General features: G+C 32.8%; 2 protein-coding genes across 3 annotated transcripts in view; one reads left to right on the top strand and one right to left on the bottom strand.

Annotated features, from left to right (window-relative positions):
* LOC144835972 (chloride channel protein 2-like) overlaps positions 1–16210 on the bottom strand; it is a 44207-nt gene extending 27997 nt beyond the window's left edge. For both annotated transcript variants that reach the window (XM_078691120.1, XM_078691121.1), the window contains exons 1-11: positions 16155–16210; positions 15570–15708; positions 12246–12377; positions 8744–8872; positions 8248–8381; positions 5164–5241; positions 3117–3321; positions 2201–2285; positions 1837–1938; positions 1241–1325; positions 415–564 (exon numbers count right to left, since the gene is read on the bottom strand). In XM_078691120.1, coding sequence (XP_078547246.1) covers positions 415–564; positions 1241–1325; positions 1837–1938; positions 2201–2285; positions 3117–3321; positions 5164–5241; positions 8248–8381; positions 8744–8872; positions 12246–12377; positions 15570–15708; positions 16155–16202 — 1287 coding nt within the window. In that variant the 5' untranslated portion in view covers positions 16203–16210. The remainder of the gene's footprint in view (positions 1–414; positions 565–1240; positions 1326–1836; positions 1939–2200; positions 2286–3116; positions 3322–5163; positions 5242–8247; positions 8382–8743; positions 8873–12245; positions 12378–15569; positions 15709–16154) is intronic.
* A 113-nt stretch (positions 16211–16323) lies between these two features.
* LOC144835966 (DNA repair protein REV1-like) lies at positions 16324–25008 on the top strand. The gene is made up of 14 exons (XM_078691111.1): positions 16324–16435; positions 16814–16878; positions 17277–17409; positions 17640–17808; positions 18162–19172; positions 19528–19682; positions 19806–19925; positions 20210–20430; positions 20565–20840; positions 21036–21401; positions 21543–21887; positions 21980–22321; positions 23890–24503; positions 24759–25008. The coding sequence occupies exons 2-14, from the start codon at positions 16819–16821 to the stop codon at positions 24868–24870; spliced, it is 3924 nt and encodes a 1307-aa protein (XP_078547237.1). The 5' UTR covers positions 16324–16435; positions 16814–16818; the 3' UTR covers positions 24871–25008.
* The last annotated feature ends 83 nt before the right edge of the window (positions 25009–25091 follow it).

The raw sequence follows: 25091 nt of genomic DNA, 5'->3' as shown, positions 1-25091 counted from the left end.
GTGACAAAAAAATGTGATGTGCTCATATATGGAGATGATGATATCATATCACACTTTTTTTTGGTCAATCTAGTTGTATAGTGTAGACAGAGCTTTACAAGTTTACATACACAAATCTTTTGAAATCTTGAGAGAAACTATAGTTAGGATCTATTTAATTATTATGCATGTACTGTCATTGGTCAGTTAAACATGAAGGCAATTGCACATGTGCAGTAACAACTCGGAATAAAAAGGCTCCCACTGGTGTGTTTTCCCACAAAAGTGCCTTGTTAATACAAACCTGGTTACAAGTTGTTACTTTTTGCAGATTGGAAAAGTGTCTTTTATATTTGCACTTTTACAAGTTAGTAGGACAACAACTTTGAAGTACATTTACAATTTCAAATCATAAATAATAATTTATAAATGTACCTGCATGACTATAAAGCTAACAAGGGTTACAAACACATTTGGGTTTTCCCAGTACGTGGCCGGATCTTGTCTGGTTGCTACATCTATCTTCTCTTTTAAAACCCACGTGGTATTGCTGAATAATTCATCTATTTGATCTTTCTGTGTCAGCTACAAAGAAGAATGAAAAAACATTGATTAATTCAATACTGTACAACCCCCAGGTGAACATCTCGGGACACAAGATATGGTCCTATAATAGATTCAAGATTCAAGAAGATTTAAGATTCAAGAAATTTTATTTGTCTATAAAAATGGAAATTCACTTTGCTTGGTAGATTAAAACAACAATAAAAAACAAACATAAAAAATGTTGCAACAATTTAAAACGTGCAGTATTACAGTATAACAGATTAAAATACAAGATAAAGAGTTAAAAATAAAAAAAACTGTTAAAAATGTAAAACTATTTAAAAATTGCATTATCATCTTACATAAGAATTAAAAATATGAATGCTATTTACAACGAAGGATTTTCTAGTTCTACAAAGATTTCAGATAGGGGTGTCTCCTTAATAGGAGTGTCCAAAAGAGGGGTTCTACTGTAATATCAAATAGATAAGATATAATATATTAACAATTAGGTACACATGAAATGGCGAGGTACACATGAGTGAGACCCACATGATGGCATGGCTCACAGACTATACCACTGTCTTGGAGGGGCGTTCACAGTGTTAATTCTATTTCAAATTATGTTCTCTAGAAAGGGAAAAGGCCTTTGTCAGTTTATCAATGTAAATTAGGCACGTTATACTGTACACATACTAATATACATTATACTGACCTCTGCTGCCATAAACTGTCCAAGTCCAAGTGGAAATGTGACGGATGTGATGACAAGTGCAACCAATGTTGGATAAATAAAACGACTGAAAACAAAAATAAAAAGTGAAGAATCATTATCTAAGTGGTAAATCATAATACAACGCTGAATGGGTATGGAATACGGTACATCGATCTACAGTATATTGATCTTGATAATGTGATATGATAATTATTAGATGACAGGAATGGTGATCTATTTAATAACAATGCAAAAACTATTATCATACAGTAGAACCAATATTAAGAGACACTTTTTGGACACAACAGAGTGTCTGTTCTGCTTATGAATGTTTTGTTTTGGCGTCCCTGACACAAGCTTTTGCTTTTTTGGTGACGCCACCTTTTTGGAAATAAATGTTGATTTTGATTTGATTTGTGGCTTAAGTGTTAAAACATATATTGTTTGTTGCATAGTGAATTGAAAACTAGTTTTACTGTATATTATTATTGATAAAAATAATGATATATTAAATAACAATGAAATAAAATAATGAAATGACAATAAATCTATTTTTCATATTGAAAATAACTCATAAATCCATAAAAATTACTTACTTTTTTAACAGGATTTTTGTAAACTTTTTATGTTTTCGGTTAAAATCAACAATTTTTCGATGAATATAAACAAACAAAGCGCCTCCAAATCCACAAACCACACTGTGAGAGAAAAAAAAAATTGCAAGATGACAAAATCAGTTTCAGGAAAGTATATCACTAAAGGTAAATTTACACAGACGATTGGTAACGAAAAATATAGAATCTATGTTATTTCTTATGACCATTTATACAATATGCGGAGTGGACGATCAGTTTCCGCTCAGGATAGAGACAGATTCTACATGGGACAAGCTACCGTTACCGCTCATCGTTGTAAATTGGCCTTAACATGATAGTACCACAGATTTTTATTTTAACTTACCCAATGAAAGAAAAAGCAATTAACTCTTGTGGATCAAAAGGAAAATCAACTCGAAAATTTGTTTTAAACAATGCAGTGATTGTCTCTGAAAGAAGAAAAGAACAACAAAATTTAACATAGAATAATTTCATTGTAATTCCATAAAATAATTTAATCATTATACTTTTTTTTTAAATGATTTGATGAAAATTAATATTAATTTGTGTTTTCTTGTTACACAGCTTTGGCATTTAGAAGTACCTTTCAAACAAAAATACTAAAAAAAATATAAAAAATTAAAAAAAAATTATTAAAATACAACAGCAATAAAATGTCAAAATTCTAATAATTATTACTCCTTTTTTTAAATTCAACATTTTTCAAAGGATAATTTTAATTTGCCTTATTTGTAATAATGTTTGCTTTTTTTTACACTACAATACAACTTTTCATTATGAACAACTTAATAAGTGAAATAAATCGTAGAGTTGAACGTTTTCTTAAGCACTTCATGTCATCTTCTTCAAGTTTTTTTATCAGCAGATGAATAAATCTCAACACATTCAACTCTCCACGGTGACTTTAAATCTAAATTAACATAACATAAGCTCTCCATGCATATCATTGTCAATTACAATATGTACAGTAGGCCTAACTGTTCTGATATTTGTAGCAGCCAGACATAAGATCAAAGGGCTGTTACGATTTCCTATCTTGGCAAGGCAAGCTCAGACTACTGTTGTTAGATAACCTTGATCTTTCCCTTTTGACTCCCTTCCGCACCCTCCCACTCCCTTTGCTCTACACATCAAACGGGTTTGACAAAAAAAGTGTGATATGCCAAATATGGTAGTGATATGCCAAATATGGTAGTGATATGACATCATCATGTCTATATATGGGCACATCACATTTTTTTGTCACATAAAGTTGATACCTTCTTCCTGATTCCACACTGCAAGAAGTCTGAATACAAAAGCACCGCACACAGCACCAAAAAACCCACGCCAGTAATTCCTAACAGCAAAATATGTTGAAGTTACTTCTATACTAAAAAGAACGCCACCTATCGGTGCGGCAAAGTTGCACGATACGCCAACAGCACAGGCTGCAGCGAGCATCTCAATGTTCCGAGATTCATTCTGAAAATATTAAAATATTCGTCATAATAAAAGTGAAATTATATAGTGGATAGAATCTGGAAGTAAACTTTATTTTAATTTAAATTTGTTTAAATTTATTTTATTTTTGGAAACTTTCATAACAGTATTTTTGTGTAAACCTCGGAAATGTGTAATGTCTATACAGGTAGTTATAACTTTATCTTATCTCACAGTTTCATGGTCACTTTTATAGTAGAACTCCTCCATTGGGACACCCCTACATAGTGGATTTTTTCCTATGAAACAAACAAGGGCAATATTATGTTTAAACACTGAAGTCAATTCTTTCAGGTACACACCTACTGTATAGTATAAAGATACTTTTTTGGGTCTCAAAGATGTCCCCTTAATAGAGGTTATACTGTATTACTGATTAAACCTAAATTTAACTTTTGTTTTTTCATTATTCATATTTCCTTTATATAAAAATTTATACAAAATAATAAAGAATTACAACAAATAAATTTGGAATATATAGACATATAAATTATTAAATAAGCAATTTATAAAATTAATTTCATCCGTTATACTGTATTTTAAAATAAACAAACTTTTATCAAATTGTAATGTTAGAAAACTGAACACAAAATCGAACATGCTATATTTTGTTTTGAAAAAAGCCATTTCAAACCTATAGCTAATAATATTAGCACAACAACACAGTTTATTTTTAAACTACTAAAGTTGAATTACAAAAAAGATGATATCACTCTGATAATCTATTTCTATAGACAAATGTTTTGTATAATATACCAATAAGTAGGTACTTTAAAAGCTTACACTATTCATTTAAAGAAAATATCTAAAATTTACACAGAAAAACTAATCAATGTAGGAAAAAACACAATTAAACTTAGAAGAGTAATATAGTATTACTAGGAATAATTTATAGAGTATCACGGTGCTGACGTCACGACGGTAGGTGGCGCTGCGTGGTTGCTAGCGCAACCAAAAATTGCGTTCAACCTGCCTGAGTGACTCTAAGATCACTAATGGTTTGATAGGCTTATTGAAGTAGTCATTTTAAAACTTAATAATTTTCAATAAAAACACACTAAAATTTTAAAAGATCACTAAATATTTGTTTTTAATAATCTATTTATTCTTCAACTACAGTTTAAGTTAAAAAAAATCAAGCTAAGATACATAATTTGATAGAAATACAGATCTTTACTGTTTATCAACATAGTAGCGTTGAACGCATTTTTTGGTTGGCTAGCAACCATGCAGCGCCCTCTATCGTTGTGACGTCACACCGTGATACTCTATAGGGTTTTTATTTCTGAACGGCAAAAGAATAATTGATTATTATATATTGTAACATGCATTTCTGTATCTGCATGCAATTTAATACAAAACAGTGGATTTGAACCTATGCATTTAATGGTTTAGTAGGTAGAGCACAACGCAGCTACACTACAAAGGGACGTGTATCACAATGTCACCCTTACACTTACTACATTCCTACTTCGACTTGGTCGCTGCTGAGTCTCTTGCTAGAGACAAAACCCGCAAAAAGATGAGAGAAAAAAGTTGCAAAACGATTCCAAGAAAACACATTCCATGGTATAAATGAATCAATAAACACTTGTTTATGAAAAACATGTTTCAGAAAAAAACTTCACGATTAATAAATATATTTTATATTGATCCCATACAATATAAACAAATTTGGGCAAAAAAATATTTTATTATAATAATCAAGAAAAAAGTATAATTAACTTGATTTAAATGTTGGATAAAGTAGAAAAGATATAAAAATATGTTTTTAAGACAGAATTGGAAAAATTATTTAGAAAAAGAAACAATTGTTTAACTTACCTCATATATACCTTTAAATGTTACAATAAATTTACTTAGAAGAGTTGATACGATGCTAGCAATGTGAACGAAAGGGCCCTGAAAAAAAAAACAACAAACAGATTCAACGGATTGGTGGTGAGGTAATTACAAAAGGGTGAAGATTGAGCACATTTTCAACATCCTGTTCACATGACAAACATAAATGCAAGCTGCTCTGCATAATGGTTGGTTCACACTAGAGATGCAACGCTTAGACATAAGTGATAATTTGGTTCCTCTGTGTCATCTTCTCTTTGGTTATCTTAGGATATTTTATGAACCATTTTTGTGTGTAAAGTGTAAAGAAACATTGTATTAATTAGGTGCTATAAAAGACAACCATTAATAGATCATCATTTCACCAATCACAAGCAATGGTTTATTCAAACTGTCGCTTGTCATTGGTCAACTCACTTGCATTGCATCTACGTTCTTGCATTGTGTTTCTAGTGGGAAGCAAGATTTTTTTGGAAGTGAATTTTTTTTTTCTTTTGTGGCATGAACCACAACTTCTATTAAATTTTATCAATATTATCATAACTATAAATTGATTCTGATTTTAATAAATTGATTGAATTTCATTTATGAACAACAGTACAATAATTAACCCTTTCACTGCGGAGCATTATTCCCACCTCTGTGCGTAATATATATTTAAGAAAAACATGATATTTTAATAAATTGCAAAAAAATACTAATTGAGATAATTGTGTAATCATTTTTGTGGTGTGTGATGGGCAAAGGGTTAGTCTACAGTTAGGTATAAAAAAAAAAAGTAATTTGCATATTGATGACGTCATGTGACGTCATTACAGGTATTTTGGATTTCTTGTTTTTTATCGAATCAATGATAAAAACTATATTTTTTATAAGAATTCTTATGGAATACGTTTTTCCAACTGGATATTGATGAAGATACGTATAACAAATAAAAATATAAAAAAAAATTGAATTATTTTGATTGTTTTATAAAAATTATGCACAAATCAAAGTTTTGGGGCAAAATCGTGAAAATAATGACAGTTTCCAAAAATTCACTATAGTACAAAATCTACCTATTGTTTCAGAATTTTTTTTTTGGGTGTTGTGATAAACACGATGTTGCCCTATTGGGGCTGGTAAATTTTTGTTACTTTCAAAATTGCCGCCATTACGCTACTCAAAACAACTTTCCAAGATAGAAATACTATTATATATACTATACTGTATATAATTAATTAATTAATTAACTATAGAGGGCGCATTATTTTCAAGACGATAATACAACTATAGAGGGCCGTTTTTTTTGCTGGAAAATTTTTTTAATGACTTGCAAAAATATTCAAGTTCATCGAAGGAATATAGAGGGTGCTATATATTATAGGCAAATACGATTAAATAATTGTTTTGCCCATACCCGGTATTACCGGGTATACGTATTTCAACGACGTTTGTTTATACCCGGTAGTACCGGGTATACGCAGAGAAGGGGTTAATGCATCTTTAAATTTTCACTTTTTTCCTTTTTCATTATTTTCTTCTATTTTTCTCTTTTTCGCTATACATAATTAATTCAAATCTTTGGGAGTGAAATTGGGGTTTCAAAATAATGATGGCGTTTTTTAGGATTCAAACCAAGAACCAGGACCGTTAGGCAAACAATCCAAATCAAGCTACAACTCCTCTTGATTAACGATTCCGGACCCACTTTTTGGAACGATCTGCCACTTCCCATCTTAAACTCTGTTTCTAGCAAATCATTTTTATCTAAACTTAAAAGTCACCTTATTTCCAAATATTAACTTTTCCTCGGTCAATTTTATTTTTTATTTTTTATTCATTTTTTCTTTTTTTTTTTTTTTTTTAAATTTTCATTGTCTGTAATAGGTACGTCCTCCACAAGATGTGTTTTTCATCTTTCTGGACGTGTACCTTCTTCTTTCGAAATTTTGTTTACATATATATTGTTCATTGATAATCTGTTTTGTATATGAAAGGAGAAAATAAATGTTGCTTTGAATTGAATTGAATTGAGTATCAGATTAGTCAATTAAATTCTATGGATACTCAAGAGATTTTATCTGATCAGCGTCAAATTAATTGATTCATAAATTAGGTATCTCATTAGTAGTATTGACATTTAAATTTTCAAGATTTCTAGAGATCTGATTAAATAGAATAAATTAATTTTAAGTGATTCTTAAAGTGAGAATAGCTAAGACAATACATTTTTTAGAGATAATTTAATACCTATTACATAAAAAAAATAATTTATAGTGATTCCTAAGGAGAGTATCTCATTAGAAAAGGCATTTAACTTTAGATTTCTAGAGAGTATAGGGAGCATGTATTGATGTCACTTGAAGGTCACATGATACCTGTTCTGTAATCTGACAATTGAACGCAATAAAAAATGCTTGTAGATTAGTTTACGGAAATACAGACATGGATATAAACATCAGAGTACCACAGCATATCATTTTCATTACTAAATCATTTTCACTATTATTACAAAACGATGAATGCTTTTGTCAATTACTGATGTTATTCTAAGCATCGAAATGGCATCATTTATTCAATAATCCAATAATGTAAAAAAAAATCAATTATTACATTACCATATCCAATCATAAATGCACATTGTAATACTTACAGTGGTAATGAAAAAAATTAATCAATTTTGTCAAGCAAATCATCCAGCCTTTTATCATAACTGTATATACAACTACTGTACCACCACCTACTTAGGACAATTACCCTTTGAACTATTATCTTCCCAGGACAAATACCCTCTACAATAAATACCACTCTAACTACCACCTGGAAAAATACCTCTAAGAACAACTACCCCCCCCCCCCCCCACCCTAGGACTAATAACACCCAGGTAACTACTGCACCACCCAGACAACTACCCCCAGATAATTACCTCTAGGACAAATACCTCCCTAGGACAATTATCTCCTTGGAGAACTACTCCCTTTCCCCCACATCATGCCATAGATATACTGTAGTATAATATCTCTATGATCATACAATGGAGGAATTGAAAAATTTATTAACTCCAAAATCAAATGTAAATGTACCTCTTTCCCGAGTGGAAGACCGCTGCCAACGGACGTCGCAAGGCCAACTACTTTCGCAATTAACGTTTTAAAAGTCAAATATTCTTTTAAAACTACACCTCGTAGAATTGTTTTCATTTCTGGAATACCAGACCCTGAAGAAAAATAAAATAGAATATTTAAATTGATGGTTTTCAGAAACTGTTGAATACTGTACATGAACCATGAACCAACAGAGCAGGCCATAAAGGTTCAGTGTACACAAAATGCTTGTGTGCACTTTAAAAGAACCTAGGACATCTCGAGACTCGTGGACAGAATGTTGTTGAAAAGGTGTAACATCTCTTCCTTAGCGCCATGAGCAATATTGCGCAAACTTCATTATCATGATGGTAGAATTCATATCTTCTTTACACTACACAACTACTGTAATAAATCAAAATTATAATAAAAATCATGTAAATATATTACAATATTACAGTACCCCATTGTCCTAAAACAAAATTGAGAAACTTACCCACAGCCTGGGGTGCCACTAAATGTCCGAACCCTGCTGAAAATACGACGAATATGATTGGATAAAAGCACCAGGCAAGGTACTGTAAGAATGGATGACCAGACAGCTCACGATATACCCAGATATGAGCTGAAAAAAAAACCCATTAAAAATGTAAAAACCAGAATTTATCCCAGATGGTCAGTTTTACTTAATAAGAGAGTTTTGTGTATTTTCAACTACTATTATTGTTAGTAATATTATATATTATTTATTTAAATCTATAATAAAATGGAAATATTTGTCAAAATTTAAACATGCTTTTAGAAGAACGTTAAGCACACATAAATGATTGATAGTGTATTTTGTATATTATTTTTTATTTATATTTATTTTATTATATTAAAAATATATTTTATATATTTATTTATTGTATATAAGTTTGATTTTTTTCCCACAGCGCCTTGAATTGGCGTTATACATAAATTCATGTAATTAATTATAATAATTTTAGTGCATTTATTATTTAAATGTGTGAAACTTTAAACAAATTCTTTTTTCTTTTTTTTTTCTCTTTCATCTCAGTGACTCAACAGGATGGATGATTTAGACATCAACATGAGACATACAAACCTAACAGCACTTCGGTAAAATTTCAGCATTAAATGTTTTATATTGGAAAATGGGATTGCTTACAAAGTCTCATTCGTTCAGTACTAATAAAATAACAACATCATTTAGCATAAGTCTACATCAATGGCTAAGTATGTATAGTATGGTACGGGATGATTTTTAATTTTAGCTATGAATATAGGAGATAAATTTGAAAAAGACACGATCAGATAAAATTACATGTTACAAGAATTTTAGCAGGCTAGTTTATAATTACTGAATATAACTGATAGCACTAAGCTTTGTCTACACTATCAACTAGTTTGACAAAAAAGTGTGATGTGCCCAAATATGGTAGTGATATGACATCATCATGTCCATATATGGGCAAATCACATTTTTTTTGTCACATAAAGTTTGATACTAGTGTAGACAGACAGACAGAATACTTGTACAGTACAACATTTTGAGAAACCCTTCTTTCAGATATAAACTATTCAAAAGGCATCCCTATTATTAAGGGGTATAGGTATTCTACTGATATCATATTTTATTATAAGCACAATATTATTTTCATTAAATAAAACTTTCATTTTGAAATTTAAGATGTCAGGGAACAATGCAAGTATTCAAATCGTACCGAATCTGGGCACGATATGAAAGCAGCTTTAAGGGGACTTTTTGTTGGGTCTTGAAGATGTCCCCTGTAATAGGTATACTACTGATATCATATTTTATTTATTAATATTATTATTAATAAAACTTTCATTTTGAAATCTAAGATGTCAGGGAACAATGCAAGTATACCAGCTAAAAAAATTGTATACATTGATTGTGATCATTGAGACCATGTTTAATCATTGACCCATAATGTACAGTATTATTTATGCCGATAAATGAAAGTAAAGAATGCATTCTCATTTCAATAATATTGATCTATTCTCGACCATTTAACTAAACAAACACATTGCAACCATGAAAAACATAATAATTTTCCTATTCTATCTGTGTTTAAAATTCTAGGCCTACATTTCAGGGCTGTAGCCACCAGTACAGTTGGTAGGGTTTCAACCTGACCATACAGTATGTCTTTGACAACCCAGTGGCTTGAATAGAGATTGTTCCCTTTTCTTTCCCAAGGCTACATCACAGCATTTAGCATACAGTATCCTACAAAACATCTGAACATGGACCTATAACAATTTTATATATTTTTTTTTATACTGTATTTATATATATTTTTATATTGTGAAAACTTAATTTTGACCATTTATTCACTGTACTGTATAATAATCAGAGGGTAGTAAAAAGCCTGCTAAAATTAAGATGGTAAAATAATCAATTGGTATTAAAGTGTAATAAAATAGAAGGAAACCATGCATTGGTAATCAATTATACAGATACAAACTGAGACCATTGGTCCCATGCTGTGTATACTGTAATAACCAGGGAAGCAAATCACAAGGTTTATACACTTTTCAGATGCTTTTCAGTGAGCTATTTCATCTTTTCGAGTCAAAATTCCATGAGTTTTACAATAACAGTAGGCCTAAATACAGTAAGGGGGGAGGGGGGGGGATAAATAAAATAGAAGGAAACTATGCATTGGTAATCTTTATTATACAAACTGAGACCATCGTTCCCATGCTGTGTTTAACCAGGGAGACTTTAAAACACAAGGTTTATACACTTTTCAGTGAGCTATTTCCATGAATTTTTCGAGCCAAAATTCCATTACAGTTTTACAATAACTGATGTAGGCTTACATACAGTAGGGTTGAAAAATATAATGCCTGTGTTGGAATTTATCCTACTGTAAATTTGGTGTTAATTTTCTAACAGTAACACTAAACAGGTAATAAAATGTTACTGTATAAGTATTTATAAACAATATATTTACCAGGTACAAAATATATGACAAAATATGGCACAATTGGCATATAGGGTTGCATTAACAATGGAATTGACAATGTAATTATCCTACATTAGGTGGTGAGAAGCATAACACTCAGAAATATTCGGTGTATTAATGGTGTCCAATAAAAAAGCAAATTACCTTCATATTATTGATGAATTCAACTTATTATCATTAGTGTAAAAAATGCTTTGAAATTCATACAAAATAAATAAGCTACGTCTCTATAGATTAAAGGCTTACATTATCTGCATCAAAGTCAAAGTGTGTGATATTTTGACTACTGGTCTTTTGAGAATACTAGATCACGCCAGCTAATAGATGTTTATGTTCCTAATTCTCACTGTACAGTTTGTGTTTAATCAACACAGCATAGCGTAGATTTACACTACTATTAGTCTTAATACATTTTATAAGAATTTGTCAATGTGAATGAGATGTGTACAGAAGAATGTTAGTCTGAATTAAAGTTATAATATAATTGAAATAATATTATATGATCGTACAATTTCCAAATTATGATTGAAAAGTAAATACTGTAGTACTGTAGGTGAGAAGAACTGGAAAAAAGTGTAAATATCCACATAAAAATGAGAGGAATAAAGCAGAAAAAAAGACGAAAAATACTATATCCTCATATTCATACCAACATATCATTCATATCGATACATCAATACATAATAAACATATATCAATACATAGATGCATAATTACATATCATATCGATAACGATCAATACATATCGATACAAAACATTAATAATTAATAAATATCAATACATATCAATTAACTGAAACACATTTGATAAAATGTCACTGTTTTTGTAATTTATAAGTAAAAAATGATATTTATAATATAATAAAATCTATTAAAGGCGAAGATCTCATGCAACAAATAATTTTCCTGTACCAAATATCCGGTTTCAAAAGAAACATTAAAATGTCATTCACTGTTTATGATTGAAACATTAACAAGGCTATTATTTCCTTTCCTTACCTGTTTGAAACTTTGCTATTGTGTAGTCAAGTCCAAAGGACAATAGAGCCATTAGGATTCCAAGAAGGAAGAGAAAGATCCAGTCTTCTCCAATTTTACCAAACGTCCAATCACGAATCCAAATTAAGTTTGCTGAGGAAAAAAGGTGATAAAGAAAATTAGGATAAACAACTATGAATACGGTAGAAGACTAAAGTATACTGTATTAAGAGTCCTTCACAATCACATCTGTTCCGGCATGGTTCCGCTCCAGCGAATCTAATGTCAAAGTTCAACACGTTGTCTATGTGCCTATTGATATGCGCATCTGCGTGGAAACGAAACAGTCACATTCGATTTGATTCCGTGCCGGAACAGGTGTGAAAAAACCTTATGAGTAAAATCTCATGCTCAAGCACTTACAATCAATCCCATTCTATCAAACTTTGGTACATTGCTAATAAATCCATCTACAGTATAATCCCAGCCTAATTTTTGCTAAATTTTGTACCCACGTGACGTCATAATTACAGTAAATACTGATAAATCTTTCTGTATGTTTTCAACTGGTATGATAGTGGAATCAGTTGGCAAAGTTGACAGTGTTCTGGTTGCTTCACTATAATAATAATATCAAACATTTATATAGCGCTCTTTATCAGAGTCTCATAGCACAACATGAAAAGAATAACTATTGAAATAGGTGAGTTTGGAGGAGAGATCTGACTATGACTGAGTCCATGCCAACCAAAAACATTTAATTAACTTACCAAAGAACGATTCTTTTTTCAAACACATGAATTGAGGTAATCCGCAACGAAAAGAAATAAACCTTAACATGAATCTTGATGGAAAATGTTCTGGGAAGCGTGTAAAACATCCAGAACCAAATACATCAAAATAGACACAGAAGACGACGGAGTGGTATCTTTATCTTGGTGTTAAAATATTTTTCAAAAGTCTAGAATACCGAACTCAACCAATTATGACTGCCACAAGAGTTATCAGCAGACGGAATAAAACTTTCATCAGCTAATCCAGAACACATAAATTTAGAAAACGATTAACCAATTCGGAAGATTTGAAAAAACAAACATATGAATTCCTTCATAGACAGCTGGTGGGCAGAAGCTCCACAAATTAGCAACTTAACACCTCAGTTTAAAAAAGTCAGATATTCCCTAATGGAATTGATAATATTATTACGAATTGAAAATCAATATTTGGTTTGTAGTTTAGACGTAATTCCAACGTCATTCGAAGTTTTTTTTACACAAATAGAATGTTCCGGAAGGTGAATGTTTAATTGTCGATGGATGATGTATCGTTGAGTGAAACAAGAAAGATGGCAACATATTCAGAGTTAATATTTTATCTCGACTAAAATAAAGTAGGTTGGTATAAACTTTCCAAAGGTATAAACTTTCCAAAGGTATGTTTTCATTAAAAAGTAAATTTAAGTGTCGGTATCTTTTAAGAAGTTGCTGTGTGAAAAGAAAAGCATGTTATGACTTAATGCTTGGTTCACACTAGGACGAGACGGCGTATGTACAAGTGAGGTGACCAATCACAAGTGACAGTTTGGATGATCTGTCGCGTTGTGATTGGTTAAATTGCTTGTGGCAGTGATAAAAAATACTGATTTGTAAAATCAATATCACCTATTACAGTATCTGTAGTGTTTAATATTAAACAGTGTTTATGTACAATACTCGGTATACATAACAGAAGTGGCATATACTGTAGAAAAACTCCTATTAAGGGGACACATTAGATTTCAACAAACCTTTGTTGTCCCCTTAATGGGATGTTCCCTGAACGTGGGTAATCATAATATAATGTCCATAATGTTTTATAAGTTGTTTTGTGACTGTGCAATTTGGTAGTGGTCACTCTCATACTGTACATTTAAAAGTAACACATCCAAATGCCAACTTCAAGTCAATGGCTACCAGATGTCTCTGTGAGATGGTTATTTGAACCAGTACCTGTAATGATGTCCAAAAGGAGAGGGGCTTTAATGCAACTTTGTCTTGCAATCATCTATCTACTCCTTTAATTAATGTTCTCCTCATGATTAACGACTTGATAAGTGCTATGCAAACAACATAATTGTGGTAATGTTTACAGGTTTCATAATGCAATTTTAGAATATTGGGATAGAATGATTTATGTAAAGTTGCTGCTATGCTAGTACTACAGCTGCATGTCGTCTAGATTAACCTTTCTCAAGAGACTACTACCATTAATGAGTTTACCAACTGCAGTTGCAACAAGTATTTTCTAAAATTGACATTCTGTTTTCAATTCATTTAACTACAGTACTGCATCACTATCAGTATTTGAACATTACAACATGCAATACTGTTCTGTATAATTATGTATGATGTATCTGTATGTTATGTTATGTGCTGTGAGTGCGTATAGTTCCAGTGGTCTTGGGAACAAAACTTATTAGGATCTGCGATTATGCTAACATGAATTAATAATGAATTTACATACTATTGTTCAAATTTATCCTAAATTAGGGATAGGAGATTGCAATAACTATGATTTTTACCAATGTTTTGTGTTAAAATTATCCTGAATTATATGGGACTATACTCAATTTAAAATAAGTTGAATTTGAAAAACATAATCAAGTATTTAATTTTTTCTTTAAAAAAAAAATTAAATCTGGTTTCTGTTTGAAAAAAAAACAACAAAACTAATGGTTGACAGTTATCACCCAAATCAAAAAGTAAAATTAAGAGTCTAAAAAATAATATAAATTATGTATTTTTTTAAATACAATACTGTAAATAGTTATTTATTTGCAATAAATTAGTTATAAAATTATGAATTTATTTTTTTTTCTTACAGAAATTCTTGTATTCCTTAAAAATATATTTCTATTCCAAATAAAGTGTTTATAAAATGTTTAAAACTAAATAATTATGAAAAAATGTAGTGTACAAAATTAACCACCATACTGAAGAAATACTGACAATACACATAATAATAAATTACTATTCCTTTCTACTCTACCTAATTAATAAATAAAACTAATGCAAACATTTGACTTCTATGTAATTAAGATGGCATGATTGAAATATAATTAAAGATTAAACTTTCATTTTCGAATTCAATATTGATTTCACAATATATGAATTGACGTCATTAACGTATCAAAGAATATTTTATGCATTAACAACCATAGAAATGTCATGGATATATACGAGATAACAACCATTTGTGCGGCTGGCCAAATATATGTCCCGTGTTCCTGAAATTCTGAATGTGTTTTTAATTGCGTGCATAAATGATAATATTTTTGACTATTCGAATAAAAATTTGTATTCTTACTTTTACATTTCTGGCAACATGTGTCATCTCGGTATTCCCTAAATTCATCCTCTTTTGATTTTCGTTGACGTTCAACTCGTAATCTTGCGGCTTCTGACCTCGCAAATTGACCTAGTTCCTTAGTGTACCTGCCATGCATCTACATTATATGGATTTTGTCAAAATTAATATTTTAAATTATATTATTATATTTTTAATAATTTAAAATTTGGTTAAAATTAGAATTTGCAGCAGAGCATGTGCCATTAATTAATTAAAAACACAGTCTGAATAAATATCATCTTCAATAATAAAAGATGTTGATGTCTTATTTTAAATTGATTCATGGATGATTTGTATGTTTTAAAGATATGATGATAATGTGTTTAACAAAAGGACGAATTGACTTGACTTTCTCTAAATTTGGACATCAAAGATACCCAAACACATCGTTCATGCTGTGCACATGACAGGAAGAGTGAAAGTAGCCTACGCATAGAGTTGATTTATACCATTTTTAAAAACGATATTTGTTCATATAATTGCCTCATATTGTAGGTAGTATTTAAAAGAGTGTATACAAGTTGTTGCTTTTAAAAATCTTACCAGAGTTTGCTCGTATCCGAGCTGTTTTTGTTCCGGTTGTAACGCCATTTTCGATGTTTTGGCTGCCTGTCAAAATCAAAGTAAATACTGCCACCATCGGTCTTACTTCTGCGGTGGGATTCCCTTTCTTCCCCATCCATATAAATGGAACAGTCTAAAAACGTAAACATGGGATTTGAGCCAAGGAATTTCTCAAGTCTGTACTCGCGCGAATTTTGTTAATATTATGTAAATCGTAATGTAATATCAGTGTATTTCTGTAAAATTATTATGCATACTATGTAAGTTTAATAATTGTGCGCTAATATCCCTGTTAAAATGTTGCCTAGTTGTTGTTGTTTAAGCGTTACCTAAGTATAGGCTAGCTAGATTTAGAACCAACCAACAATAACAAGCCACCACCGGCACCAGCCAGAGCAGGGCTGAAAAAGAGGGGCAGCAAGGAGCGGGTGTGGGGCCTACACAGTAACCAAAGAGTTGCAATTCCCTGGCCCTAACTAAAGAGTAGAACTTAATAGGTAAAGTATGTGTTTATGTAAATTTGAATTTTAGGCTGTCCTAATAGCTAGTAGAGCATACCTAACTTATTATTAATCAAAATAAGGTCTAGTGCTTGACTTCCATTAAAAAACATACATTTGTTCGATTATTTTTCACAGCTGACATGTCACGAAGAGGAACTGGACAGAAACGTGGAGGCCAAGATGACGGCTGGGGTGCTTTAGTACAATTCTTCTTTCATATTTTTTTGTAGCAAAAATAAACAAATACATGCACTCATTATTTAATTCAATCTTTTATTCAAAATCACAGGGATCCTTAGGAAAGGGTCTTTCACACCTGTTCCTGCACGGTTCCGGTCCGGCGAATCGAACATGAATGTTTCGTTTTCACAACGCTCCACATGGCTATGCGCCAATCGATGTGCGCGTAGCCGCATGAAAACGAAACATTGACGTTCGATTGGATTTTCCGGCGCCGGGCTGGAAACGTACCGGAACAGATGTGAAAGACCCTTTAGTTAGGCCCTACTGTACACACGGTCCTCAGCACAGTTATATCCCTTGCAGACATAAACTCTTTAATTTGTCCACTTTACATTTTTCTTTCATTCCCTCATAGGGAGGCTACATGGCAGCCAAGCAACATAAACTTGACGAGCAGTTTACAAAAGAACAGCCACGCAACCGGGAAATTTCTTGCGCTGGATCCACCATCTTTGAGGGCGTTGCAATCCATGTGAATGGCTACACAGGTATCTGGTAGAACCCCTATTAAAGGGAAACCTTCACGGCCCTAACACATTTTCCGAGAAGACTTGTTCTACCAACAGAACCATTGAGCGAGTGATACTTACTTCCATATTCTTAACCGCTTGGCCACTCACTAGTCTGTGTGAGTCTAGGTCCCTATAAAAAACAAGGTACTGGTAAAATTATACTTTTATTATACAAATTAATTACAGTAAATTATTGTTCTTGATAGTGCCATCTTTAGATGAACTCAAAAGACTAATGATGATTCATGGAGGGAAGTTTGTACACTACTATCGAAAGACACAAGTGACACACATCATCGCTACCAACTTGCCACATGCCAAGATTAGGAAGCTTAGCGATGAAAAAGTTATCAGACCAGAGTGGATTTTGGACAGGTGAATCAAATAATATAGAGTTTTTGATAACAACCCAAGACCGTGTTAATCCAACGGGAGTTTACGGGGGTCATGACTGTGACAACCGACAACACATCAATTGACCTGACTGTCGGTATTCTCAAATCGAAAGCTACCTAATATCTATAAACCAGTAGGCTTACTGTCAGTTTGTGAACTTTAAAGAACAAAAACAATTGTGAATAACTTTATTAGGCCTATTCAAAGTCTGATTTATTTATCTTCATTTTAAATCATTTTTTTTATGAAGACAATACATTTAAATGTAGGTTAGTTTCCAAAGTGTTTTGATATTGTCAAATATGTAATATGTTTCAAAATTATATTTGCAGTATCAAAGCAGGCCGTCTATTACCATGTGACTCCTACCAGCTCTATGAAAACCGAACATCTCTACAAAAGTCGTTATCTTTTCAACAATCGTCAACAAATTCTGTAAACTGTACAACAAATCATGACGACTTGCCAAAGAACACCTCTGAAGAAGTAAATCATAGCGACATTTTTAATGCATTGCCCAGCAAGCAGAATCTGGAAGGCACAACAGAATTGGAATATCCAGATCAGAATACTGAAGATAGTCATCAGAAAAATGTGGAGAATACCAAGAAATTGCCCTCACCACCAAGTGATGTTAAAAAGACCTCTCCAGCAAAAGCTGGTGATCCAAGATTTGTTGCAGAGTTTTATAATAATTCTAGACTTCACCACATATCCAGCTGGGGAGCTGAGTTTAAAGAACTAGTGATGCAGTTGCAAAAACAAGGCGATGGAACGTTTCCAGCAAGAGATTCCTTAAGGAATAATGTTAGAGAAGATTGTGTAGACCAAGAAGATGTCTTGGAAGAAGATGATTCTCTGGGAGAGAAAGATAGCATGAAGCCACCAAAATTGATGAGTCATAAGCCTGATTCCTCCACTAAGAGGAAAGAATCTGAACGCTACATTATGCATGTGGACATGGACTGCTTCTTTGTATCGGTTGGATTGATCAATCGGCCAGAGTTAAGAGGAAAACCAGTTGCTGTCACTCACTCTCGTGGCAATGGCATGCAGCAAGTCAATCTTGAAGCCAAGAAATATGAAATGGATTACTATCAAAACAAGTATGGGAAAACAATGATGGATGACACAAGGACATCGGATGAAAGTAAAAGTAACCCTGGTGTGTTTAATTCTGCTGCAGAGATAGCATCCTGTAGCTATGAAGCAAGAGCAGCTGGTGTACGGAATGGTATGTTCATGGGAGAAGCAAAGAAGCGGTGTCCATCGATTCAGACAATACCATATGATTTTGATATGTACAAAGAAGTGGCACAAAAGCTATATGGGATTGTTGCCAGGTAATTGTTGAGTCTATTTTGTAGCTTACCTGGATAAACCAACAATGGCCTTGTTCTCCTTGATGAGTGAGATATACTAAAAAAGTAGAAAATTCATTAAACACCCTCTCCATAAATGGTACAGTCCAAAAACTATTATTATTTAATTATTTTTAAGTATGTGATTGTACAAGGAATATAATTTATTAGAATGTTTCATTCTACAGTAGAATTATTAAGCGAGTGAGTGGCTGTGACCTTGTTGCCACGTGACTAAAGGTCTGTATCTGATGAGCTAATAACACTCAAAATGACCTAGCACAGGTCAGAGTTCATAACATTGACTTATAAAACAATATTTTATTCTAAATCACAGATACACTCATGATATTGAAGCTGTCAGTTGTGACGAGATGTTTGTTGACATCACCGAGTTGCTAAGTGACACCATGGCAACCCCTCTTGAGTTTGCATCCTTGTTGCGTGATGAAGTTTACAAAGAAACAAAGTGCAACGCTTCTATTGGTATAGGTATGTTTTTTATTTTTTCTGAAAAGCAAAATCCTGGTATTTTGACACAATCTAAATTTAAACTTGTAGTAGTCATGGAACAATATTCAAAATACTATTAGATAAATTCTTTTACTCTTTCAGCTCATAATATCTTGTTGGCAAGAATGTCCACTAGAATTGCTAAACCAAATGGACAGCATCTCTTGGAAACTGGTCAAGAAATGGACTTTATCAAAACACAACCAGTTGGAAATCTACCAGGTACAGAAATTGGAAGTACAGTATTCAATAGAACTCCTTTGAGAACCGAATTGCGGTGATACCCATATTAAAGGGATAATTTTCTGTCAACAAAGAAACATGGGGAATGTGATTTAACACTACAACCTACCACTATTCAGGGAACATCCCTATTAAGGGGACTATTGGTTGGTCCCGAAGGTGTCCTCTCAAAAGGGTTCTATAGTATAGAAAAATCTTGAATAAAAACCAGTATCTTTAATTTTCATAACCTTTTTACACCCTCAACAACATTATCTTTGAAGGAGTTGGTTGGTCTACAAAGAGGCGCTTAGAAGCTCTCAAAGTTACTACATGTAAAGATTTGCAGCTTGTATCCATGCTCAAATTACAAAGAGAATTTGGCGCAAAAACTGGTGAACATTTGTACAATCTCTGTCGAGGTAAAGATGATCGTGCCATACAAGCGGAGAAGCAAAGGAAATCTGTGTCTGCAGAAATAAATTATGGAATTAGATTCACCAAGGTACAGTATGTCGGTAGTAAAATAATTTCTTGATTTCCATAAATATCAAAATTGGTTTCCTCTTGGAAATGTTCTTTTCAGGTTGGCTTTTTTGTATGATTTGTGCTTCTCAAGATATCTTTTGTTATTTACAGGAAAGTGAATCTATAGATTTTGTGAGCGAGGTCACAGAAGAGGTACATCGTCGTTTACTCAAAATATCTATGAAAGGCAAACTTATCACTTTGAAAATGAAGGTTCGAAAACCAGGAGCTCCAAAGGAATCCTCCAAGTTCCTAGGCCATGGGATCTGCAACAATTTAGCCAAATCTGTCAACTTAGCACAGGCCACAAATGACTTGAATGTGCTCAAGGAAGCAGTATTAGGCCTGCTTAGACAGATGAAGATTGAGCCTAGTGACATGAGAGGAGTAAGTGAATAAACCCAACAAATTTAAATGTAACAATTATTTGCTTGTACCTTACCTATGACCAGGACAAAATTCGATAAAATCAATGCCAAACCAGAATAGCCGTTCTATTGCTCTAGGCTCCACATCATTATAATCAACTTCCCTACTGTACTACTCTATATTTTAAACTCAACTCTCTATTTCTGTTTGAAGGTTGGTGTTCAAATAAACAAACTTGTTCCAGAATCTGGAGATCTAAGACATCCAGCCGCAATAGGAACTAAATCCCTCAAAGACTTTGTAACAACTGGTAACAAAACACCATCTGTGTTTCCAATTCCTGATGTTCAACCAGTTGTCAAGAAGTCTGCACCAAAGACAATGATGAACTTTCTTCAAAAGCAGATTGACAACACAAATGTGATCCAAAAGGAGGTTGCTATACCAGACAAGCTACCAGCTGAAACATCAAACATTGGTGGTGAAGATGTTCTGCCAAAGTTGCCAACACTGATGCCATCTCCAGCAAAAGAGGAAGCAGTTACAAAGTCAGACTTCTATCCATCTTCTATAGCTGAAGTAAGAAGACAATTTATTATTTATTGATTTTCCCAACCAACAAAGTATAATCTTCCACGGTTCACTTGACACCATGGTTTAAGCTGTTAGCTTAAACACTACCAACCCTTCTCAACCATATGTGTATTTTCTTTTCTCTAGATTGACGCATCAGTCTTAGATGCACTTCCACCAGACATAAAGCTTCAAATCCAAAACAGCTTTTTACCAACAAAAACAAATATAAACCACAAGCCTACGTTGACGAGTACACCAGTTCCTGTCAAACTCCCAAAACCAGACTACAACCAACCAACAACTTCAAGAACTGCTATGCAATCAGGACATGCTTCACCAAAGAAAGAAGAGTTACTGGATGTAGATCCTAGCATTCTTAAGGAATTACCAGACGATATTGTACAAGAGCTTCTGGCCAATAAAACGAGTAGGATCCAGGAGAAGAAAGCATCAGAAGGACCAGTTGAAGCACTTCCTAACCTCGCTCAGGTGACAATTTTTGTTGTTACAAATTTTATGTTTTGGTAAAAAATTTAAATTGATTGTTTGATAATCTCATGTTAATATTTTTTTCTCTACAGATTGAACCATCATGTTTGGATGCCCTACCACCAGACATGAAGCTTCAAATCCAAAACAGCTTTTTACCCTCAAAAACAAATATAAACCACAAGCCTACGTTGACGAGTACACCAGTTCCTGCCAAACTCCCAAAACCAGACTACGACCAACCAACAACTTCAAGAACTGCTATGCAATCAGAACATGCTTCACCAAAGAAAGAAGAGTTACTGGATGTAGATCCTAGCATTCTTAAGGAATTACCAGACGATATTGTACAAGAGCTTCTGGCCAATAAAAAGAGTAGGATGGAAGAGGAGAAACTATCAGGACGAGTTGAAGCACTTCCTAACCTCTCTCAGGTGAAAATATTTGTTTGTTTAAAAAGTTTAGTTTTGGAAAAAAAAAAACTAGATCAAATACCCACCATTCAGTGGGTACCTTTCCTCCAGCCTGCTCTGGTAGCCTGGGTGCAGTACAAATTTAGCGTGAAAAAAGTATAGGAAAATTTTTTTTGGGTTTTTCTGATAGAGTATACCATATAGAATGTCAGAAAAAAAATCCCCATCCCAGGGTCTTGGGGAAAATTTTTTACGGCACTTTTAAATTTTGGTCTATATAACACACACAAATTCTTATTAACACACACAAATACCTATATATAGGGGATAGGGAAAACCAATTCACGTTTTTTTTTACTTGGAGTTGTGTTATGATGATTAAAATTAGCTGAGGCTTACTTTAAAAACTACTTCTCATAGTAGTTGATAAATCGAGTCGATAACAATGACATCATCATGCCAGAATCCAATATGGCGTCCAATTTGGCAGGAAAAACAGGGTATTGCTAACTTCCCGCAAACCCCCGCAAACCTCTAAAAAAACATAGAAAACCCCACCGAACCAACATAAAAGTGATTGAATCATGTAGTGTACAACCCACTGGGTATACCCATGTAAAAAAAAAATTAAATTTCTACTGTTAACTACTTATTTTTGGGGTAAAACATAATTTTTTGGTCAAAAATGATTGCTAAACCCTGCAAACCTCCAAAAAAATATAGCAAACCCCACCGAACCAACATAATAAAAGTGATTGAATCATATAGTGTACGACCCACTGGGTATATCCATGTAAACAAAAATTAAATTTCTAGTGTTAACTACTTATTTTGGGGGTAAAACATCATTTTTTGGTAAAAAATGATTTCTAATTTTTAACCAAAAAATGATGTTTTATCCCCAAAATAAGTAGTTAACAGTAGAAATTTAATATTTTATATACCCAGTGGGTCGTACAATTCATGATTCAATCACTTTTTTGTTGGTTCGGTGGGGTTTGCTATGTTTTTTTGGAGGTTTGCGGGGGTTTGCGGGGTTTAGCAATACCCTATTTTTCCCGCCAAATTGGACGCCATATTGGATTCTGGCATGATGATGTCATCGTATCGACTTGATTCATCGACTACTATGAGAAGTAGTTATTAAAGTAAGCCTCTACTAATTTTAATCATTAAAACACAACTCAAAGTAACAAAAACTGTTAATTGATTTTCCCTATCCCCTATATATAGGTATTTGTGTGTGTTAATAGGAATGTGTGTGTGTTATATAGGCCAAAATTTAAAAGTGCCGTAACAAATTTTCCCCAAGACCCTGGGATGGGGATTTTTTTTCTGACATTCTATATGGTATACTCTATCAGAAAAACCAAAAAAAAATTTTCCTATACTTTTTTCCTGCAAATGTGTATATTAACTGTTCTGCACCCAGGCTATGGTAGTTGATAACCTTCCTACAAATTTCATATAAACCTTCCCATTTTGATAGTCTACTGTATGTGTATGGATGCATGATGTTGGGACAATTTTTATGACGAACAAACATACAAACTCTATCTATTATAATTAAATCTTTTTTTTCTCTACAGATTGAACCATCGTGTTTGGATGCCCTACCACCAGACATGAAGGAAGAATTGAAAAAGGCATATTTACAAAAAGAGTTGAAACATGAACAACTCATCAATGAACAAAGTCCAGTCAAACTGTTTCCACCTAAGCCTAGTCTGACCAAACACTCGCCATCTCCACGCAAACTTACACCAGGGAAACTCAGCCCCTTTGCTGTCAAGCGGAGAGGTAGACCAAAGAAAACAAGTCCTAGGAAACTGTTTGAAAAGAATCAACCAAAGATTAATGCTATGATAAAAAGTAGTCCAATTAAAGAAAACCAAATTGTTAATGATACTAATAAATCTGATGACAATAAACATAATATCAATAAACCAAATGATAAAAAAGTTGCGGAACAAATTGAAATAAAAGATGATGTAAAGAAAAAGAAAGATGAAGAAGGAACACAGAGAGCAAATCTTAATGGAGCCATTGAAGTAGAGGAGGTGAAGGCTCTTATTGTAGAGTGGATTGAAACTAGCGAGTTCCCTCGAGATGATGATCTAGGTCTGGTGGTATCATTCCTCCAAGAGTTGGTCTTGGAAAGGAATCTGGTGAAAGTAGATCTTCTTTTGAAGGCTTTGAAAAGGTAAGTCTTTCTTCTTTTAATTTTCAGTTTATTAATGAATCAACCTCTTTTCTTGACCTTTGTTTCCTTCAGTCAGATATCTCTCACTGCCTTCATTCCAGTACTGCCTTCATTCCAGCATTGATCCCTTTGCAGCTCAAAGTAAAGCTATTCTGGGATTGGGTGCAAGTATATACTGTACAATGATATAAAGGCAACTATCACCACCCTACTACATCAAAAGAAAATTGCCAACATTTTTGTTTTGTTTTCTAGGTACACTAACAAAACTGGAGATGATAAATGGAGGAAAGCTTACACTACTGCTTTGGCACTTGTGCAAGACCGAGTTCATCAAGTTTACAACAGCCAGTTAAAAATAAGTTGATATTAATTCACTAACATCTGTTGAGCTTCTTTAAAATCATTGCGATAGGTTAAGGGTCATAGGATTACCTACATAAATATAATACAGTATTTGAATAGGCCTAAAAATTTAAGATCATGAATAAATTTGAAAATGCAAGTGCAGTATGTAGTCTTTTTGTCCAAGACATTTCAATTGACTTGATTTGTTGAAAAAATTCATACAAAACAAAACCAAAAGTA

The sequence above is a fragment of the Antedon bifida genome, chromosome 2, assembly GCF_963402885.1.
Source record: "Antedon bifida chromosome 2, ecAntBifi1.1, whole genome shotgun sequence".
In the NCBI taxonomy this organism is placed as follows: domain Eukaryota; kingdom Metazoa; phylum Echinodermata; class Crinoidea; order Comatulida; family Antedonidae; genus Antedon; species Antedon bifida.
Note: the sequence above shows the minus strand (reverse complement) of the source record. Positions and strands in the feature narration are given on the sequence as shown.